General features: G+C 68.7%; 2 protein-coding genes across 4 annotated transcripts; both read left to right on the top strand.

Moving 5' to 3' along the window:
• Positions 1–948: 948 nt before the first annotated feature.
• LOC120381889 (ribonuclease kappa) lies at positions 949–5,157 on the top strand. Its single transcript, XM_039500051.1, has 3 exons — positions 949–1,110; positions 2,994–3,073; positions 4,466–5,157. The coding sequence occupies exons 1-3, from the start codon at positions 1,033–1,035 to the stop codon at positions 4,602–4,604; spliced, it is 297 nt and encodes a 98-aa protein (XP_039355985.1). The 5' UTR covers positions 949–1,032; the 3' UTR covers positions 4,605–5,157.
• A 789-nt stretch (positions 5,158–5,946) lies between these two features.
• C14H17orf49 (chromosome 14 C17orf49 homolog) lies at positions 5,947–8,732 on the top strand. 3 transcript variants are annotated; one of them, XM_039500048.1, is made up of 6 exons: positions 5,947–6,052; positions 6,794–6,888; positions 7,082–7,183; positions 7,253–7,452; positions 7,872–7,976; positions 8,484–8,732. In XM_039500048.1, the coding sequence occupies exons 1-6, from the start codon at positions 6,032–6,034 to the stop codon at positions 8,546–8,548; spliced, it is 588 nt and encodes a 195-aa protein (XP_039355982.1). In that variant the 5' UTR covers positions 5,947–6,031; the 3' UTR covers positions 8,549–8,732. The 3 variants fall into 3 exon arrangements, with proteins under 3 accessions (XP_039355982.1, XP_039355983.1, XP_039355984.1); XM_039500049.1 differs by having other exon boundaries at positions 8,488–8,732; XM_039500050.1 differs by lacking the exon at positions 7,082–7,183.
• Positions 8,733–16,126: the final 7,394 nt, after the last annotated feature.

Below are 16,126 nucleotides of genomic sequence, written 5' to 3' on the forward strand. Positions count from 1 at the left end.
GCGCGCTTCCCCCGCGCTAGCGCAAGTGACCCATCGCTACACCCCGGCCCAGCCCCCGCGCTGGGTCGGCCCCTGCCTTGGCTGGGGGCGTGGGGCCGGGCCGCGGACAGAACGAATCTGGCTCGATTTCGAGCCGTTTCCTATCGGCCTGGGCCAGCTGCCGACCTCAGCGGGGGCCGGGGGCGAGGGGAGGGCGGCGGGGAGCCGGCCCGGGAGCCGGGCTGCGGGTGAATGGAGGGGTGGGATGCGGGGAATCCAGGGTCACAGGAGCGGGGTGTGGGCCGACGGGCGTGGGTCAGTCAAGGGGACCACGGACGTGCCCTCCAGGCACCGGGGATGGCCCCCCTGCCTTGCCCAGAGCCGTGGCCCTGGCCTGGTCCGGTCACGTGACCCTGGCCTGGTCCAGTCACGTGACCCTGTCCCCATGTGGCCCTGGCCTGGTCCAGTCACGTGACCCTGTCCCCATGTGACCCTGGCCTGGTCCAGTCACGTGACCCTGACCCTGTCCCCCTGCCCTTCCTCAATAAGACCCTGTCATGTGACAGCCCCTCCCCCACCGACCCAGTTCTTTGGACTGTACCATTTGCACCAGGGGAGGGGTTGTTTTTCATTCCCCTTATTTAACTCCCCCCTCCCGCAGCCGGTGGGGATTTTATCCCCCCGCTCGCTCCCTCCCGCGCGCCTGAGGGGGATTTGGGGCTCTCGGAAATCCGCGTCTATAAATAGCCAGGATCCCGCCCCCCCCTCCCCTGGGAGAGAATGGAACGCTCCGGGGCCGCTCGACCAATCGGAAGGCGGAGCTGGGAACGGTCTGGCCGGTTGCATTGCGCCACGAGGGGGACGTGCCCTGCGCCATCCCGCCCCCCCACAGTCCTTGCAGGGTGGTTCCGCCAGGTCACCTGACTCCTCCCTCCCTCCCGCGGCCGCGGCCGCCTTCAGTCTGCTGCGTCGGCCCGGCCAGCAGCAGCTCGGGGAGGAGGGTCCGCGCCGCCCGCTCACCAGCCACCCCCCCCCCCCCTTTCTGGCCCGGCCATGGCTTCCCTGCTCTGCTGCGGGCCCAAGCTGGCCGCCTGCGGCATCGTGCTCAGCGCCTGGGGCGTCATCATGCTGGTGAGCGGGGCCCTGCCCGGCTGGGGGGGGACATGGGGGGGCACCAGGGCTGTTGGGGGCAGGGAGGGCAGGTTGGGGGACATGGGGAGGGGCAGGTTGGGGGCACCAGGGCTGTTGGGGACATGGGGAGGGGCAGGTGGGGGTGCACCAGGGCTGTTGGGGGCAGGGGGCAGGTTGGGGACATGGGGGCAGCAGGGCTGCTGGGGACATGGGGAGGGGCAGTTTGGGGAGCATCAGGGCTGTTGGGGGCAGGGGAGGTTGGGGACATGGGGAGGGGCAGGTGGGGTGCACCAGGGCTGTTGGGGGCAGGGAGGAGGCTGGGGACATGGGGGAGGGGCAGATTGGGGGCACCAGGGCAGTTGGGGGGCAGGGGAGGGTGACCTGGGTGTGTATGGGGGTGGGGACTTGGGGGTAGAAGTGGGTGGAGGGCCATTTAAGGGGGCTGGGGTCTAGTGGGGCAGATGAGGGCCCAGGGGAGGGGGCACTGTGTGATGGGGGAGGGGCTGCCCCACAGTGGCTGGATCCAGCCTAGGCTGCAGTGGGGGAGGGGGGGAACCTCCCCCACCAACTTCCCCAGTGACACTGACTTCCCCACGTGAGCTGGAAAGGGTGACGGGGCGGCTCAGGCCCCGGCTGTGTCACCCCTGGGTGCTGCTGGGGGTGGAGCGACCCTGGGGCCGTGTTGGGTGCCCCCTCTGGGTGAACCCCCCCCCCTTTCCTGGATCCCGGGGCTGTGTCCAGTGCCCCCTCGGCTTGTCCCCCCACTGCCAGGCCTGGTGCCCCTTGGACCTAACAGTGTTGGGAACCCCTAGTAAAGGGATAGATTAAGAGAGAAAATATCCTGGTGCTTCTCAATAAATCCATGGGACGCCCACACCTTGAACACTGTGTGTCGATGGGGTCGCCCCATCGCAGAAAAGTTCTGTTGGAATTGGAAAAGGTTCAGAAAATGGCAACAAAACTGCTGAGGGGTCTGGACCGGCTGCCGTGTGAGGAGAGATTGATCAGACCGGGACTGTTCCGCTTGGAACAGAGACGACTAAGGGGGGATATGATTGCGATCTATAAAATCATGGCTGGTGCGGCGAAAGTAGATAAGGGAGTGTTATTTACTCCCCATAACACAAGAACTAGGGGCCACCCAATGACATGAACAGGGAGTGGGTTTAAAACAAACACAAGGACGTATTTCTGCACCCAACGCACAGTTAACCTGGGGAACTCCTCGCCAGGGGATGTGGTGAAGGCCAAGACTATACCAGGGCTCAAAGAAGAACTAGAGAAGTTCCTGGAGGACGGGCCTGTCGATGGCTACTAGCCAGGCTGGGCAGGGATGGTGTCCCTGGCCTCTGTTTGCCAGCACTTGGCAATGGGCGACAGGGGCTGGGTCACTCGGGGATTCCCTGTTCTGTTCATTCCCTCGGGGGCGCCTGGAACTGGCTGCCGTCGGCAGACAGGACCCTGGGCTGGATGGACCCTTGGTCTGACCCAGTCTGGCCAGTCTTATGATCTGTCCTGGGCGTTGGCTCTCCGCTCCTGGGAAGGTCGCGTTGTCCTTCCTTGGCTGGTTCCATCCGACCGGGCGCCGGTTCTGCCCAGGAGCCGGCTGGGCACGGCGGGGACACTGGGGTGTCTGGTGTTGTGGAAACAGGCTCTGGGCTAGGTCCTGATTCCCTGCCAGGTCCCTCTGCCCTGCTGCAGCTGGCCCCGAACGTGGGACTTGGGGGTGGATCCTGCTGGGGGGCACCAGGTGTGTGTGGCTGTGGTCTGGGCCGTGCCCTACCCATGGGGGGGGGGGGGGGTTTGCAGCGCTGGGATGGGGGGGTGCTTCCCCTTGCCCTGCTCACACCCACCCACCCTGGATCTCTGGTCTCTCCCTGTAGATTCTCCTGGGGATTTTCTTCAACGTGCACTCGGCTATTCTCATCGAAGACGTTCCCTTCACGGAGGAAGATTTCAAGGAGTAAGTGTTGTACTTAAAGTGCTGCCCGGGATCTCTTCGGGGCGGGGGTCAGGCAAAGCACCACGTTCATCGGTAATACGTGTAGCAATCCACACTGCGTCATATGGTCTCACACGCGCACACTCTCACTCACTGCTGCCCCTAAGTGCACTGGCCGAGGTGAGTTAGCTGCGGGAGGGGTGGAGCCGGGCTTCTGCCGATCCGGATCGATGCTCCATGCGGACACGACGAGACCCGGGGGCCTGTGCAAGACACCTCACGTTTATAGCAGCTCCCCGCTCCTGCAAATCTCCACCCGCTCCGAAATCTGTGTCCGTTGGGCCTTTGTGCCGCTTCCTTCTGGGGGTTGGCTTAATTTATTTATTTTCCAAGAGGGTGTTCCCAGAAGAGGGTGCCGGCTTCTCACCCCCGAGGCCATCAGTGTGTCTGCTCTTCTTTAACGAGCCCACTGGACACGTTGGATTGTTTTGGGGTCTGGCTCCCACCCCCTCTCCGCGGGGTGCAGCTGTCTGGGGGGCTGCCTTCCCCCTCCACCCCTCGACAGGGCAATCGATTAAAAGGGGGGAAGACCTTATTCTGCTCCAAGCAAAAAGACGTTTTCCTTCTACCTTAACTATCTTTGGGGGCGATAACACTATACCCAGCTCAGTACAGCGTTTCTGTCTAAGGAGTCGATACAAAGTTCCCATATCAAAGGGCTTGACAGAAAGTTGCCTGAAAACAGAGGCCACACGTGGCTAGACCCAGTACAAGGTTATAGGAAGAGGCACAATACAAAGTCAGATGAAAATGATGCACAGTTATGCCCAAGTGCTTAATGCAGAGATTTATCTACATAGGGGGTGCTGGCTCCCACCTGGCCCATGGCGGGGACTGGCTGGCTCAGGGGGGCGGGGAATGGGGCAGGGGCCTGTCCCCTCTGGGGGGCGCCGGCTCCCCCCCGGCCCCAGGGCAGGGACTGGCTGGCTCAGGGGGGCGGGGAATGGGGCAGGGGCCTGTCCCCTCTGGGGGGCGCCGGCTCCCCCCCGGCCCCAGGGCGGGGACTGGCTGGCTCAGGGGGGCGGGGAATGGGGCAGGGGCCTGTCCCCTCTGGGGGGCGCCGGCTCCCACCCGGCCCCAGGGCAGGGACTGGCTGGCTCCGGGGGGCGGGGGATGGGGCAGGGGCCTGTCCCCTCTGGGGGCGCCGGCTCCCACCCGGCCCCATGGCGGGGACTGGCTGGCTCAGGGGGGCAGGGAATGGGGCAGGGGCCTGTCCCCTCTGGGGGGCGCCGGCTCCCACCCGGCCCCAGGGCGGGGACTGGCTGGCTCAGGGGGGTGGGAATGGGGCGGGACCTGTCCCCGCTTGGGGGCGCCGCCTCCAGGACTGACCACCCCACTCCCTCTGCCCCACAGCGGCCCGGACAGGATCTACCGTCTCTACGAGCAAGTCAGCTACAACTGCTTCATCGCGGCCGGGCTGTACGTGCTGCTCGGGGGCTTCTCCTTCTGCCAGGTCCGGCTGAACAAGCGCAAGGAGTACATGGTGCGCTAGGACCTCGCTGGGGACAGCCGCCCCCTCCCCAGACCCGCCGGGCCCCTCGGCTCATTCCAGCTCCTCCCCGGTGCCCCCTTTGCTCGGGACTCACCCTGCCGGTGGGGGCACCCCCCCAGGACACTGCTGACCCCAGCCTTAAGGGATTGTAAAGGTGGGGGGGGTCTCCAGTTGTGGGGGGAGCGGGGTTGGGGGGTGTCAGTCTCCCTATGGTGCTGTTGGGGCACAAGTGGGTCGTTGTCTGTGGGGCTGGCTCCCCCCCTCCTTGCGTGTGGCAGGATCTGTGCTCCCCAGCATGGGGTCCTCCCGCCGTCTCACTTTCCAAACCCACCCCGTGGTGTTGCCTGTCCCCACATCCCTTCCCGGCAGTGAGGGGTCGGGGGTGGGGGTGGGGTGTGAGATGCTGAACTGGGTCTGATGGGGTGGGGGGGGGTCTCCCCTGCTCTTCCCTTCCTTGCCGAGACCCCCCCACACCCCACCCCGGGTCTCGATCTGTCTCCATTTGTGTTGACTCTGGAATTGGTTCCTGTGAAATAAAACACGTTAGATCCTCTGCCTGTGGCCACTGAGCCTTCCCTGCGGCGCGGCCGGGGGTGTTAGGGGCATGGTGGGAGGAGTCAGGGGGTTGTGGGGGTGCCTGGGGGGCAGGGGGAGTTGCAGGGGGGAGGGTACCTGGGCAGCAGGTGGTTTTGAGGGGCTGGGGTGGTGGTGGTGTTGGAGGGTGGGGGCAGGAGGGGTGGGGGTGGGGGTGAGGGGGCTGGCAGCAGGTGCATGTGTGGGGAGGTGCAGGATGGGGACAGCGGGGGCTGGGGGCAGTAGGTGGTTTTGGGGCTGGGAGGGGTGGTGGTGTTGGAGGGTGGGGCAGGAGAGGGGTGGGGTGAGAGGGGCTGGCAGCAGGTGCATGGGTGGGGAGGTGCAGGATGGGGACAGCGGGGACTGGGGGGCAGGTGGTTTTGGGGGCTGGGAGGGGTGGTGGTGTTGGAGGGTGGGGTGGGGTGAGAGGGGCTGGCAGCAGGTGCATGGGTGGGGGAGGTGCAGGATGGGGGGACAATGGGGGGCTGGTGGGGCAGTAGGTGGTTTTGGGGGGGCAGGATGGGAGGGTGTGGGGGGCTGGGGGGGTGCCTGGGCAGCAGCTGGCTGAGGGGAGGTGGGGAGCCTGGGGGCGGGGCCGCCGGCAGGGAAGGGGTTAAGACCATAGAGCGCTCGGTCCTCCCGCGTCCTAGCGCGGGGGCAGCCCCGCCCCCCCCCCGCCGGAAGCTGCCGCCCGACGCCGCTGCTGTCCCGGATTCCACTCGCCCCCGCCCTTTCCCGTCATCCCCCGCGGCGCGCGCGCAGCGGGGGCGGGGCCAGCAGCTGGGGGCCGCGAGCGGCGGCGGCGTCGCCGGCCAGAGAAACCCCGGGGGCGGGGCAGGAGCGTCCGGGGCGCCATGACGTCAGCGTCCACCAAGGTTCGGAGGGCGGGCCGGGTCTGGGGCCCCGCGGGGAGGGGAGGATGTGAGGGGCGGGGCCGGGTCTGGGGTCCCGCGGGGAGGGGAGGATGTGAGGGGCGGGGCCGGGTCTGGGGTCCCGCGGGGAGGAGGATGTGAGGGGCGGGGCCGGGTCTGGGGTCCCGCGGGGAGGGGAGGATGTGAGGGGCGGGGCCGGGTCTGGGGTCCCCGCGGGAGGGAGGATGTGAGGGGCGGGGCCGGGTTTCGGGGACCCGCGGGAGGGGAGGATGTGAGGGGCGGGGCCGGGTTTCGGGGACCCGCGGGGAGGGGGAGGATGTGAGGGGCGGGGCCGGGTTTGGGGTCCCGCGGGGAGGGGAGGATGTGAGGGGGCGGGGCCGGGTTTGGGGTCCCGCGGGGAGGGGAGGATGTGGGGCAGGGCCGGGTCTGTGGGACCCGCGGGGAGGGAGGATGTGGGGCAGGGCCGGGTCTGGGGACCCGCGGGGGAGGAGGATGTGGGGCAGGGCCGGGTTTGGGGTCCCGCAGGGAAGGGAGGATGTGAGGGGCAGGGCCGGGTTTGGGGTCCCACGGGGCGGTGCGGGGCCGGGCTTGGGGTCCTGCAGGGAGGATGTGAGGGGCAGGGCCGGGTTTGGGGGTCCCGCGGGGAGGGGAGGATGTGAGGGGCGGGGCCGGGTTTGGGGTCCCGCGGGGCAGGGCCGGGGCCGGGTTTGAGGTCCCGCAGGGGCTCTCTGACGCTCCCCGCAGGTGGGCGAGATTTTCTCGGCGGCCGGCGCCGCCTTCACCAAGCTGGGGGAACTGACGATGCAGCTGCACCCCGTGGCCGACTCGTCACCCGCCGGGTGAGCCGTGGGGTCCCCGGTGGGGTGGGGCTGGGCCCTGTGGGGTGACGGGGACCCAGCTGCCCCCGCCGGGGTTATGGCCGGGCGGGCGTGGGTGTGTTTACAGTGTGGGTGTTATTGTAGGGTCTCCGGGGTGGGGCGGGGCAGAGCGCGGGGAGGTGGCCCTGACCCTGTGTCCCCTCGCTCACCCCAGGGCCAAGTGGACGGAGACGGAGATCGAGATGCTGCGGGCGGCCGTCCGGCGCTTCGGCGACGACCTCAACCGGATCAGCGCCGTCATCAAGGAGCGGACGGTGTAAGGGGGCACACATGGGGCCGTGGGGCAGAGCCCCGCCCGGTGACGCCCCCTTTTCTCTCCCCGCAGGGCGCAGATCAAAGCCACGGCCAAGCGCAAAGCCTACGAGGACGGCGGGGTGCCCCTGCCCGCCGACTCCCCCAAGAAAGGCCCCAAGAAGGGGCACGGGCTGGGGCCGCCCCCGGCCCTGCCCCCCCCTGCCCAGGCCGGGGGCCCCGCCGGGCTGCAGGACACGCCCGCCCCGCCCATGAAGAAGCAGAAGGCGTCGGGTGAGCAACACCCCTGGGTGGGGGGGGGCTCGTGTGCTCTGGGGGGAGCTGTGTCATGGGGGGGTCCTGTCCCCTGGGGTGCGAGCTGGGTCTGTGGGGCCTCATGTACCCTGGGGGCTGTATCGGGGTCATGTCCCCTGGGGTGTCTGGGAGGAGCTGGGTGCCCTGGGGGGGGCTGTGTCGGGGGGGCTCATGTACCCGGGGGCTGTGTCGGGGTTTGCCTGCCCAGGGGCTGTGTCTGGGGTCATGTGCCCTGTGGCAGGGCCGTGTCTGGTGGGGCGCTATGTGCCCTGGGGTGTGTGGATAGGGTGGGGGCGGTCTCGGGTGGGGCTCTATGAATGGGGGAGGCGTTGAGCCCTGGGGTGGGGGGGGGACCCCACGCCCTGGGCTGACCCCCCCCTTCTGTCCCCCCCCGGCAGACGTCACACTCAGCGCCTTGAACGACTCCGACGCCAACAGCGACCTGGTCGACATCGAGGGGCTGGGGGACGCCCCCCCCGCCAAGAAACTCAACTTCGACCAGGGTATGAGCCGGTGGGGGGGCGGGTGGACTCACACCCTGCGTGCTGGCGGGGGGGGGGCTGGCTGGGTAGACCCCCCCCAGGGAGACACGGGGGTTTGGGCCTGGCCCCCCCCCCCTTTCCCCCTGTTCCATGGCAAACCTCCTCCCAACGAGTGGGGGGTGTCGAGGGGCCGTTCCCCCTCGAGGGCCCCCGGGGGGGGAGTTCTCGGGAAAAGCCCCTCCCTGGGCGGCAGCAGCCAGGAAAGTTCCAGGCCCACCCCCGCCCCGGGAGGTCCCGTTAACCCGGGGAACTCCTCGCCGCAGGATGTCGCGAAGGCCCCGGCCATACCAGGGGCCGAAGAGGAACGAGGACCGGGCCGTGGATGGCTACTAGCCAGGCTGGGCAGGGAGGGGGTCACTAGCCCGCCCCCCTCACCCCCCCCTGGGTTTGTGTGAGGCCCCGCCCCCTGGGCGCAGGCTCCGCCTCCCCCTCCCTCAGCCTCTCTTGTGATCTCTCTCCCTCTCTCAGACAGTCTGACCCTGGACCCCGGGCTCCTGATCACGCCTGGCGACCTGCCCCTGCTCTCCCGCTGAGCCCCCCGGCCCCCCCGCCGCCGCACATGGACCGACCCACGCCTGAGCCCCGCCCCTGTGGGGAGGAGTCGCCCCCCACGGAGGGGCTGGTGGGAGGTGCCCCTGGGCAGACCCCCCCCCGCCTTCCGGCTGTTTTCCCAGCCCTGTGTTCGCTTTTTATTTTAAATAAAAGTCACAAACCGCCCCCCTCCCCCCGCCGGGGGTGTCTGGTAATTGTTGGGGAGGCGCTGGGAGGAGCGGGGCGGGGGGCCCGGGCAGAGTGAGAGCCGCCCCCCAGGGCAGCCAGACCCCAAAGGCGGACGGCCCCTGGGATGGTGGGGGGTGGTTATTTTGGGGGGGGGGTTCCTCTCTCTGGTGGGAGGTGGTTATTTTGGGGGACAGGGAGCCCCTGTCCTGGGGTGGGTTATTTGGGGTGGGTTCCTCTCTGGTGGGGAGGGTTATTTTGGGGGGCTGGGTGCCCCTGTCCTGGGGTGGGTTATTTGGGGGGTGGGTTCCCCTCTCTGGTGGGGGACGGTTCTGTGTGGGGTCTGGGTGCCCCTGTCCAGGGGCTGAGATATTTTGGGGGGCTGGATTATGTGGGGGCCTGGGTACCCCTGTCCTGGGGTGGGTTATTTGGGGCCCCTGTCCTGGGGTGGGTTATTTGGGGGGTGGGTTCCCCTCTCTGGGTTTGGCTGAGGATGGGGGGAGGTTACTCACCGTCAGGGATTGGGGGGGCGCTTCCCACCGGGACCCCGAACTCTGAGCCGCGGCCGGACGCAGTCATGGACCCCCGGGCTGGGGGGCTGCGCCCCGGTGTTGGCACCAGCCCCCAGCCCCACTCCTCCTCCAGGGCCCAAACCAGGTTCCCCAGGCCCGAGAGACGCCGGGTTGGGCCCCGTAGCTGGGAGCCCCCCCCCTCAGTGCTGGCCTCCCCACACCCCGATTCCTTAGCGCCAGCAGCCCCCCGTGAACCCCCTGTATCCCCTGCCGCTCCCCAGCCAGGTCGGGGCGGGGGGGCTGGTCACGGGGCGCCCCTTGTCTCTCTCAGGGGGGTGGCTGCGGCTCACTCCTTCGTTCCCGTCCTGCACTGCCCCCCAGGGGTGACTTGGAGAAACTGAGGCACTGGGCGGTGTGGTACAGATCCCGCCAGCTTTGTCAGGGGAGCGGGTTTGGGGCTCTGTTGGGGGTAAACTGAGGCAGGAGAGAGCCCTCTAAGGCTCCCCACAACTGTGGGTCTAGGGGAGGGAAGTGGAGGGAGCCCCCGGGGGGATGTCTCTACCAGGGGGTCTGAGTGCTGGGGGCCCTCGCAGAGACAAGGGGGGGCCCTTGGAGAAAGTCCAGCACAGTCATGCGGGTGCTGCTGGTAGAGAGATCCCTCCCCGGCAGGCAGCACTGGCTGCCCCACCCCAGAGGTGGCTGCATCTCAGCGCCGGGTGAGGGGTCCCCGGGTAACCGGCTGCCCTGCCCCAGAGGTGGCAGCATCTCAGCGCCGGGTGAGGGGTCCCCGGGTAACCGGCTGCCCCGCCCCAGAGGTGGCTGCATCTCAGCGCCGGGCGAGGGGTCCCCGGGTAACTGGCCGCCCCGCCCTAGAGGTGGGCGCATCTCAGCGCCGGGCGAGGGGTCCCTGGGTCACCGGCCGCCCGCCCCAGAGGTGGCTGCATCTCAGCGCCGGGCGAGGGGTCCCTGGGTAACCGGCCGCCCCGCCCCAGAGGTGGCTGCATCTCAGCGCCGGGCGAGGGGTCCCTGGGTAACCGGCCGCCCCGCCCCAGAGGTGGCTGCATCTCAGCGCCGGGCGAGGGGTCCCTGGGTAACCGGCCGCCCCGCCCAGAGGTGGCTGCATCTCAGCGCCGGGCGAGGGTCCCTGGGTAACGGCCGCCCGCCCCAGAGGTGGCTGCATCTCAGCGCAGGGCGAGGGGTCCCCGGGTAACCAGCCGCCCCGCCCCAGAGGTGGGCGCATCTCAGCGCCGGGCGAGGGGTCCCTGGGTAACCGGCCGCCCCGCCCCAGAGGTGGACGCATCTCAGCGCTGGGGGAGGGGTCCCTGGGTAACCGGCCGCCCCGCCCCAGAGGTGGGCGCATCTCAGCGCCAGGCGAGGGGTCCCTGGGTAACCGGCCGCCCCGCCCCAGAGGTGGCTGCATCTCAGCGCCGGGCGAGGGGTCCCTGGGTAACCGGCCGCCCCGCCCCAGAGGTGGGCGCATCTCAGCGCTGGGGGAGGGTTCCCTGGATAACTAGCCGCCCCGCCCCAGAGGTGGGTGCATCTCAGCGCCGGGCGAGGGGTCCCTGGGTAACCGGCCGCCCCGCCCCAGAGGTGGAATCTCAGCGCTGGGGAGGGGTCCTGGGTAACGGCTGCCGCCCCAGAGGTGGGCGCATCTCAGCGCCTGGCGAGGGGTCCCTGGGTAACCGGCCGCCCCGCCCCAGAGGTGGCTGCATCTCAGCGCCGGGCGAGGGGTCCCTGGGTAACCGGCCGCCCCGCCCAAGAGGTGGGCGCATCTCAGCGCTGGGGGAGGGGTCCCTGGATAACTAGCCGCCCCGCCCCAGAGGTGGGCGCATCGCAGGCCGCAGTGGAGGAAGTCGCACGCAGGCTCCTGTTGCTTTCCCCCTTGGTCGTGTCGCTGCCCCCCCGGCTCTGGCCGTGTGGGGCCTGGCCCCACTGGAGCAGCACAAGGAAATACTGGCCGGCAGGCGGGACGCTGCCAATATTTTTGTGCTGCTGGAGCGGGACGGGCAGGGCTGGGCCCGACGCCGGGGTCGATGGGCTGGGGGGGCGGAGCCTGGCGGCTGGGTCGCTCCGTGGCCGCGGTCCCGGCCCGCACGGTAACACCACAAGATGGTTTGTGCGTCCAGACCCTCAGACAAACCATGATGTGCTGCTGGGGCGAAGGCCGGGGTGGGGGGGCCTCCGGGGGTGCCCCATCTCCAGGCCTGGGGGGGGGGGGGGGCGTCTGCCCATCCGCGGAAGTGGGAGTCTGCAGCCGCAAGACAAATGCAACCAGTTCTGGGGTGGGCGGGTTATGAGGGGAATCCGAGTCAGACCAGATTTATTGGAGGGGGCGCTGTCTACCACATAAGGGAGCTGGGGGTGTGTGGCAAGTGCTACAATGGGGGGGTCTTCATCTGGGTGCCGGCCCCCAGCCGCCTAATGGGGGGGGTCACTGGTGGGTGGTCATTGATCCCACCCAAACCAAAATGGAGACGGGCCCCAGACAGAAAATGGAGTCTGTTTTTCCCAGCAGCCTCTGGGGCAGCAGCTGGCTCTTGACATCACGGCCCCCCCCTCAGGAAAAAATACTGGTTAATTAGGTCACCCTCCCCATTAAAATGAGCCCCGAATGCAACTCCCGCCCCCCCAGTGCTGCATGGGGGACCCCCCCCGAAACAAGGACAGAAACTCCCCCCCCACACAAGCTGGGGAGGTTTGTGGGGTTAAACGGCTGAGAGGGGGGGGTCGAGCCCCATAATGGCTCCCCGAAGCCCTCCCGCCTCCGTAAATCGATTTGCCCCCCAGATTCCCCCCACCCTCCTCCCAGCTGGTATAAAATTGGGGAGGGTCCCGGATGCCCCACCCCAACATGCCCCCTTCCTCCCCACAACCGGTTCACGGCCTGGCCCGCTGGTTCTGGGGTGTGTGGCGGGACAGGCCCCACACTGACCCCAAACCCAGGGCGCCAGCGAGCCCCCCCCAACCTCAGGACACGCGTGAGACCGACCCCCCCTCCGTGTACCCCCATTCGAAAACAACACACACAGTCCCCCCCCCCCCCACCAACGTACCCTCGGCACATGCAGTCCCAGCACGGCCTGGCCCGGCGCCCCAAAGCCACGATTTCGGGGGGCTGGCTGAGCTGATGGGGGGGCGCAGCCCACTGTAAATCCAGGGGGGCTTTAGGCAGCAAGCTCCCCCCCCCGCCCGGATCTGCCCCCCAACCCGTGCAGGCAGGAGCTGCCGCGCCCTGGGGCAGGCCGGGGGGTGGCGTGGGGGTGACGCAGGCAGAAATGGCGAATTTGGACAAAGCCGCGGCCCCCCCCACGCACCCCGGATTGTGTGTGTGTGGGGGGGTCAGTTAGTTCCAATCCTTCCCGAGCTTTTTGGGGCGATCTGGGGAGGGGGTTTCGGGGGGGGAGCGTCTCTCATTTAACCTCCTGCCTCTGAAATCCGGGGGTCCCCCTACGCTCGGGGAGGGGGGTTAGACGCGGCAGCGCCATATTTGGGGTGAGCAGGAGTCGTTCTAGACGGGAACCAAATCGTGCCCCCCCCGCCCGGGTGGGTTTTCGGGGGGCCTCGGACATTGCAGGGGGAGGCTGGGCAGGGGCTCCCGGCTCTGGTGGGGTTTTTTCCCCCGAATGGTGGTGATTTTCCAGTCGCCATTCGGGGGGAGGCCGGTTCCGGGGCCTCTCGGGGTGCCCCCGGCCGCTCTCTGCCCTCCCCCGGGCCCTTTTGGGGGGCGCCGATCCTGGGGGGGCCGAGGGCCCAGCTCCGGGAGGTTTCCCGAGGCTCGATTCTGGGTTTTCGCTGTCGTTTCGGGGGGCCGATCCTCCGTCTTTCCCAGCCATTCGCGTTGTGACGCCTCCGCCCCCCCCTCCCCGCCCCGGCGCTTTGTTCGGTTCCCGTTCGCCCCCCACCAAAAAAATGGTTTCGTTGCCGACGACTTTCCCCACGGCTGGATTTTTTTTTCCCTTTTTTTCCCCCCTCCCCTTGCAAATAAAATTCAAAAAGAAAAATACACCACCCGCAGCCCAGCGAGCGAGGCAGCCGGGCACTCGCGGGCGCCCACCCTGCCAGCAGAGCGGGACGTCCCCCCGGCGTGGGCTGCACCCGGCGGGGACCCCCAGCCCCCCGCCGCCCCCTGCCCCCCCACTTACCTGCCGCCAGGCCGGGGCCTGGGTTTTCTGCGAGCTCCTTCCTTACCCCTGACAAATATTCGGGGAGCTGGGACGTGGGGGGGGGGATTCGCCCGCTGGGCGCCCCAGGACAAAGAAATCCAACGCGAAAAAAATACGGTCTCCGTCCGGGGGGGAAGCAGCCCCCCCGCCGGGTCCTACCCCAGCCTGGGTGCCATGGGGCAGGTCCGTCCCCAAAGCCGCCCCCCCCCGGCGGGGCTGCATCCCTGCCCGGCCCCCCGCTTGGCAAAGGGGGGGATCCCTCCTCGGGGGCCCCCCCCCCAAGAGCCGCAAGCCCTTTCGGTGCAATTGTGGCGAGGGAGGGGAAAAAACCCCGAGCCCGGGTGAGCAGCGAAGGTTCGGTCTTTTTCCCCCTGCACAACTTTCTACACTTGAATAAACCCCCTTGGGCGGGCGGGAAAAATCCGCCAAAATTCCCGGGCGCGGCCCCGGGCCCCCCCTGGGCGGGTGTGAAGTTTGGGGGCGATCGGCCCGGCGGGGGGCCGGGGAAAAATTCCCCTTTCCGGGGCTCCGGCCCGCGCCAACGCGAACGTCCCTGGCTGACTTTGTCACGGTGCCAACTCCCAGCCACTTGGCAGGCTGGGGCGCTTCGCAAACGGCCGCTGGGTCTCCCGCGCCCCACGGCCCCCCCCGCCACGCAAGGCCCCCCCACGGCACGGCCTCCAGCCCCCCCACTGCCCCTGGGGGGCCCCCGCCCCCCAGCTCCCTGGGAGCCCCGGGGGGGCCGGGGGGGGAGGGAAGGGTCTGATTTGTGCTGTTCACACTCCGGCTCACTCAGCCGCTGCGGCTCCGCACACTCGAATCTGCTGCTGCCGACCCGCAGCCGGATTTACCAGGGCCCGGCGTGGGCCCCCCCTCGCCGTGGGGACAGGGACCCCCCCGTTCTCACATGCCCTGCCCCCCATCTCCTACTGTATTCAGCTCCCACGGGGGGGGGGTGCAGATAGGGAGGGGGAGCAAAGGGGAACCCCCCCCCCCACAGGAAATCGCAAGCCAGCCCCTTCCCCACCCGCAGGAACAGAGACTGCCCCCCCCCACTATCCATGGGACAGCTCTGGGGAGCAGCTGGCTGGGTAATGCCCCCCCCCCAGAGCAGGATCCTGGGGGCAGCTGTGGGGTTATCGGTAAATGGGTCTGTGAGATAAAAGGGGACAGGCAGTATGTGGGGGGAGGGCATGGAGAGAACCCAGGCGTCCTGGCTCTCGGCCCCCCCCTGCTCTAACCCACCAGACCCCACTCCCCTCCCAGAGCCGGGGAGAGAACCCAGGAGTCCTGGTTCCCAGCCCCCTGCTCTAACCCACCAGCCCCACTCCTCCCAGAGCCGGGAGAGCACCCAGGACTGCTGGCTCCGAGCCCCCCTGCTCTAACCCACCAGCCCCCCCGCCCCACCCAGCGCCGGGAGAGAACCCAGGAGTCCAGGCTCCCAGCCCCCTGCTCTGACCCATCAGCCCCACTCCTCCCAGAGCCGGGAGTGAACCCAGGAGTCCTGGCTCCCAGCCCCCCTGCTCTAACCACCAGCCCCCACTCCCCTCCCAGCGCCGGGGAGAGAACCCAGGAGTCCTGGCTCCCAGCCCCCTCTGCTCTACCCACCAGCCCACACTCCCCGCCCAGCGCCGGGGAGAGAACCCAGGAGTCCTGGCTCCCAGCCCCCCCGGCGCGGACCCACCCGCCCCCACTCCTCCCAGAGCCAGGGAGAGAACCCAGGAGTCCTGGCTCCCAGCCCCACCTGCTCTGCCCCAGTGGTGAATACTGAACTGTCAATCAATTATCTGGAGTCTACCAATCAGCAAAGGTCAAAGGGCAGCTGTAACCCGACCCCTCAATGACCTGTGCTGGGAGCCAACCTGCAGCCCCCCCCCCCCCCCCCGCTCTGCCGGTGCCCCTCACTCCCGACCCGCAGCCCCTGCCAGCCCAGCCCTGGGCCCATTTCCTGCTTCTGGGGCTGGGCTCCTGGGTCTGCCCCCGGCCCTGTGGGGGTGGTCGGGGGAGTCCCTGCGGCCCTGGGGTCCCCCAGCCTGCGTCTGTCGGGCTGTGAGCTTGTGGGAGCCGGGAGGGCGTCGCCCTGGGTCCATGCAGCACCCAGCGCCATGGGCAGTGGGGTGGGGGGCTGATCTCAGCTGGGGGGTGTCCATGCAGCGGGGAGACCCCCGGGGTTACTCTGCTGCCCAGAAATGGGGTTTCTGGGATAAGCCCCTGGGGAGAGCGGCCCCACAGGCTGAACAGGGGGTGGGGGGCTGTGGGGCTCTGGTGGGGGGGGGCTCCAGAACCCCATGGAGGATTTGGGGGGCTGCCCCCCCCCCCGTACAGAAGGACAAGAGTTGACAAGTCAGTTCCTGCTTCATTAACCCTTTCAGAACAGTCACTCAGTGACAGAGGTGGGGGGCAGGGACAACGGGGGGCTCCCCTCCCCCAAGGAAAAGCCTGGCAGAGTCCAGCTCCCCAGGCAACATGCCCCCTGGCAGAGTCCCCCGCCCCCCAGGCCAGGGTGGGGGGCGGGGGACCCCCCTGCAAAAATGGGGATCGATTCCCCCCTACGTTTTGCAGGGCCCCACAACACACTAATGCTCAGGGATACGCCTGCCCCACCCCCCCAGTCTGGGCGGAGTTGGGGGTACGGGAGTGTGAGGCGGGACCTGGATACCAGCTGCCCCCCCCAAAACATGGTCCCTGATTCTGAGCAGCGCCCCGATTCCTTCTGGCT

This window comes from Mauremys reevesii, linkage group 14, assembly GCF_016161935.1.
Source record: "Mauremys reevesii isolate NIE-2019 linkage group 14, ASM1616193v1, whole genome shotgun sequence".
Taxonomy (NCBI): Eukaryota; Metazoa; Chordata; order Testudines; family Geoemydidae; genus Mauremys; species Mauremys reevesii.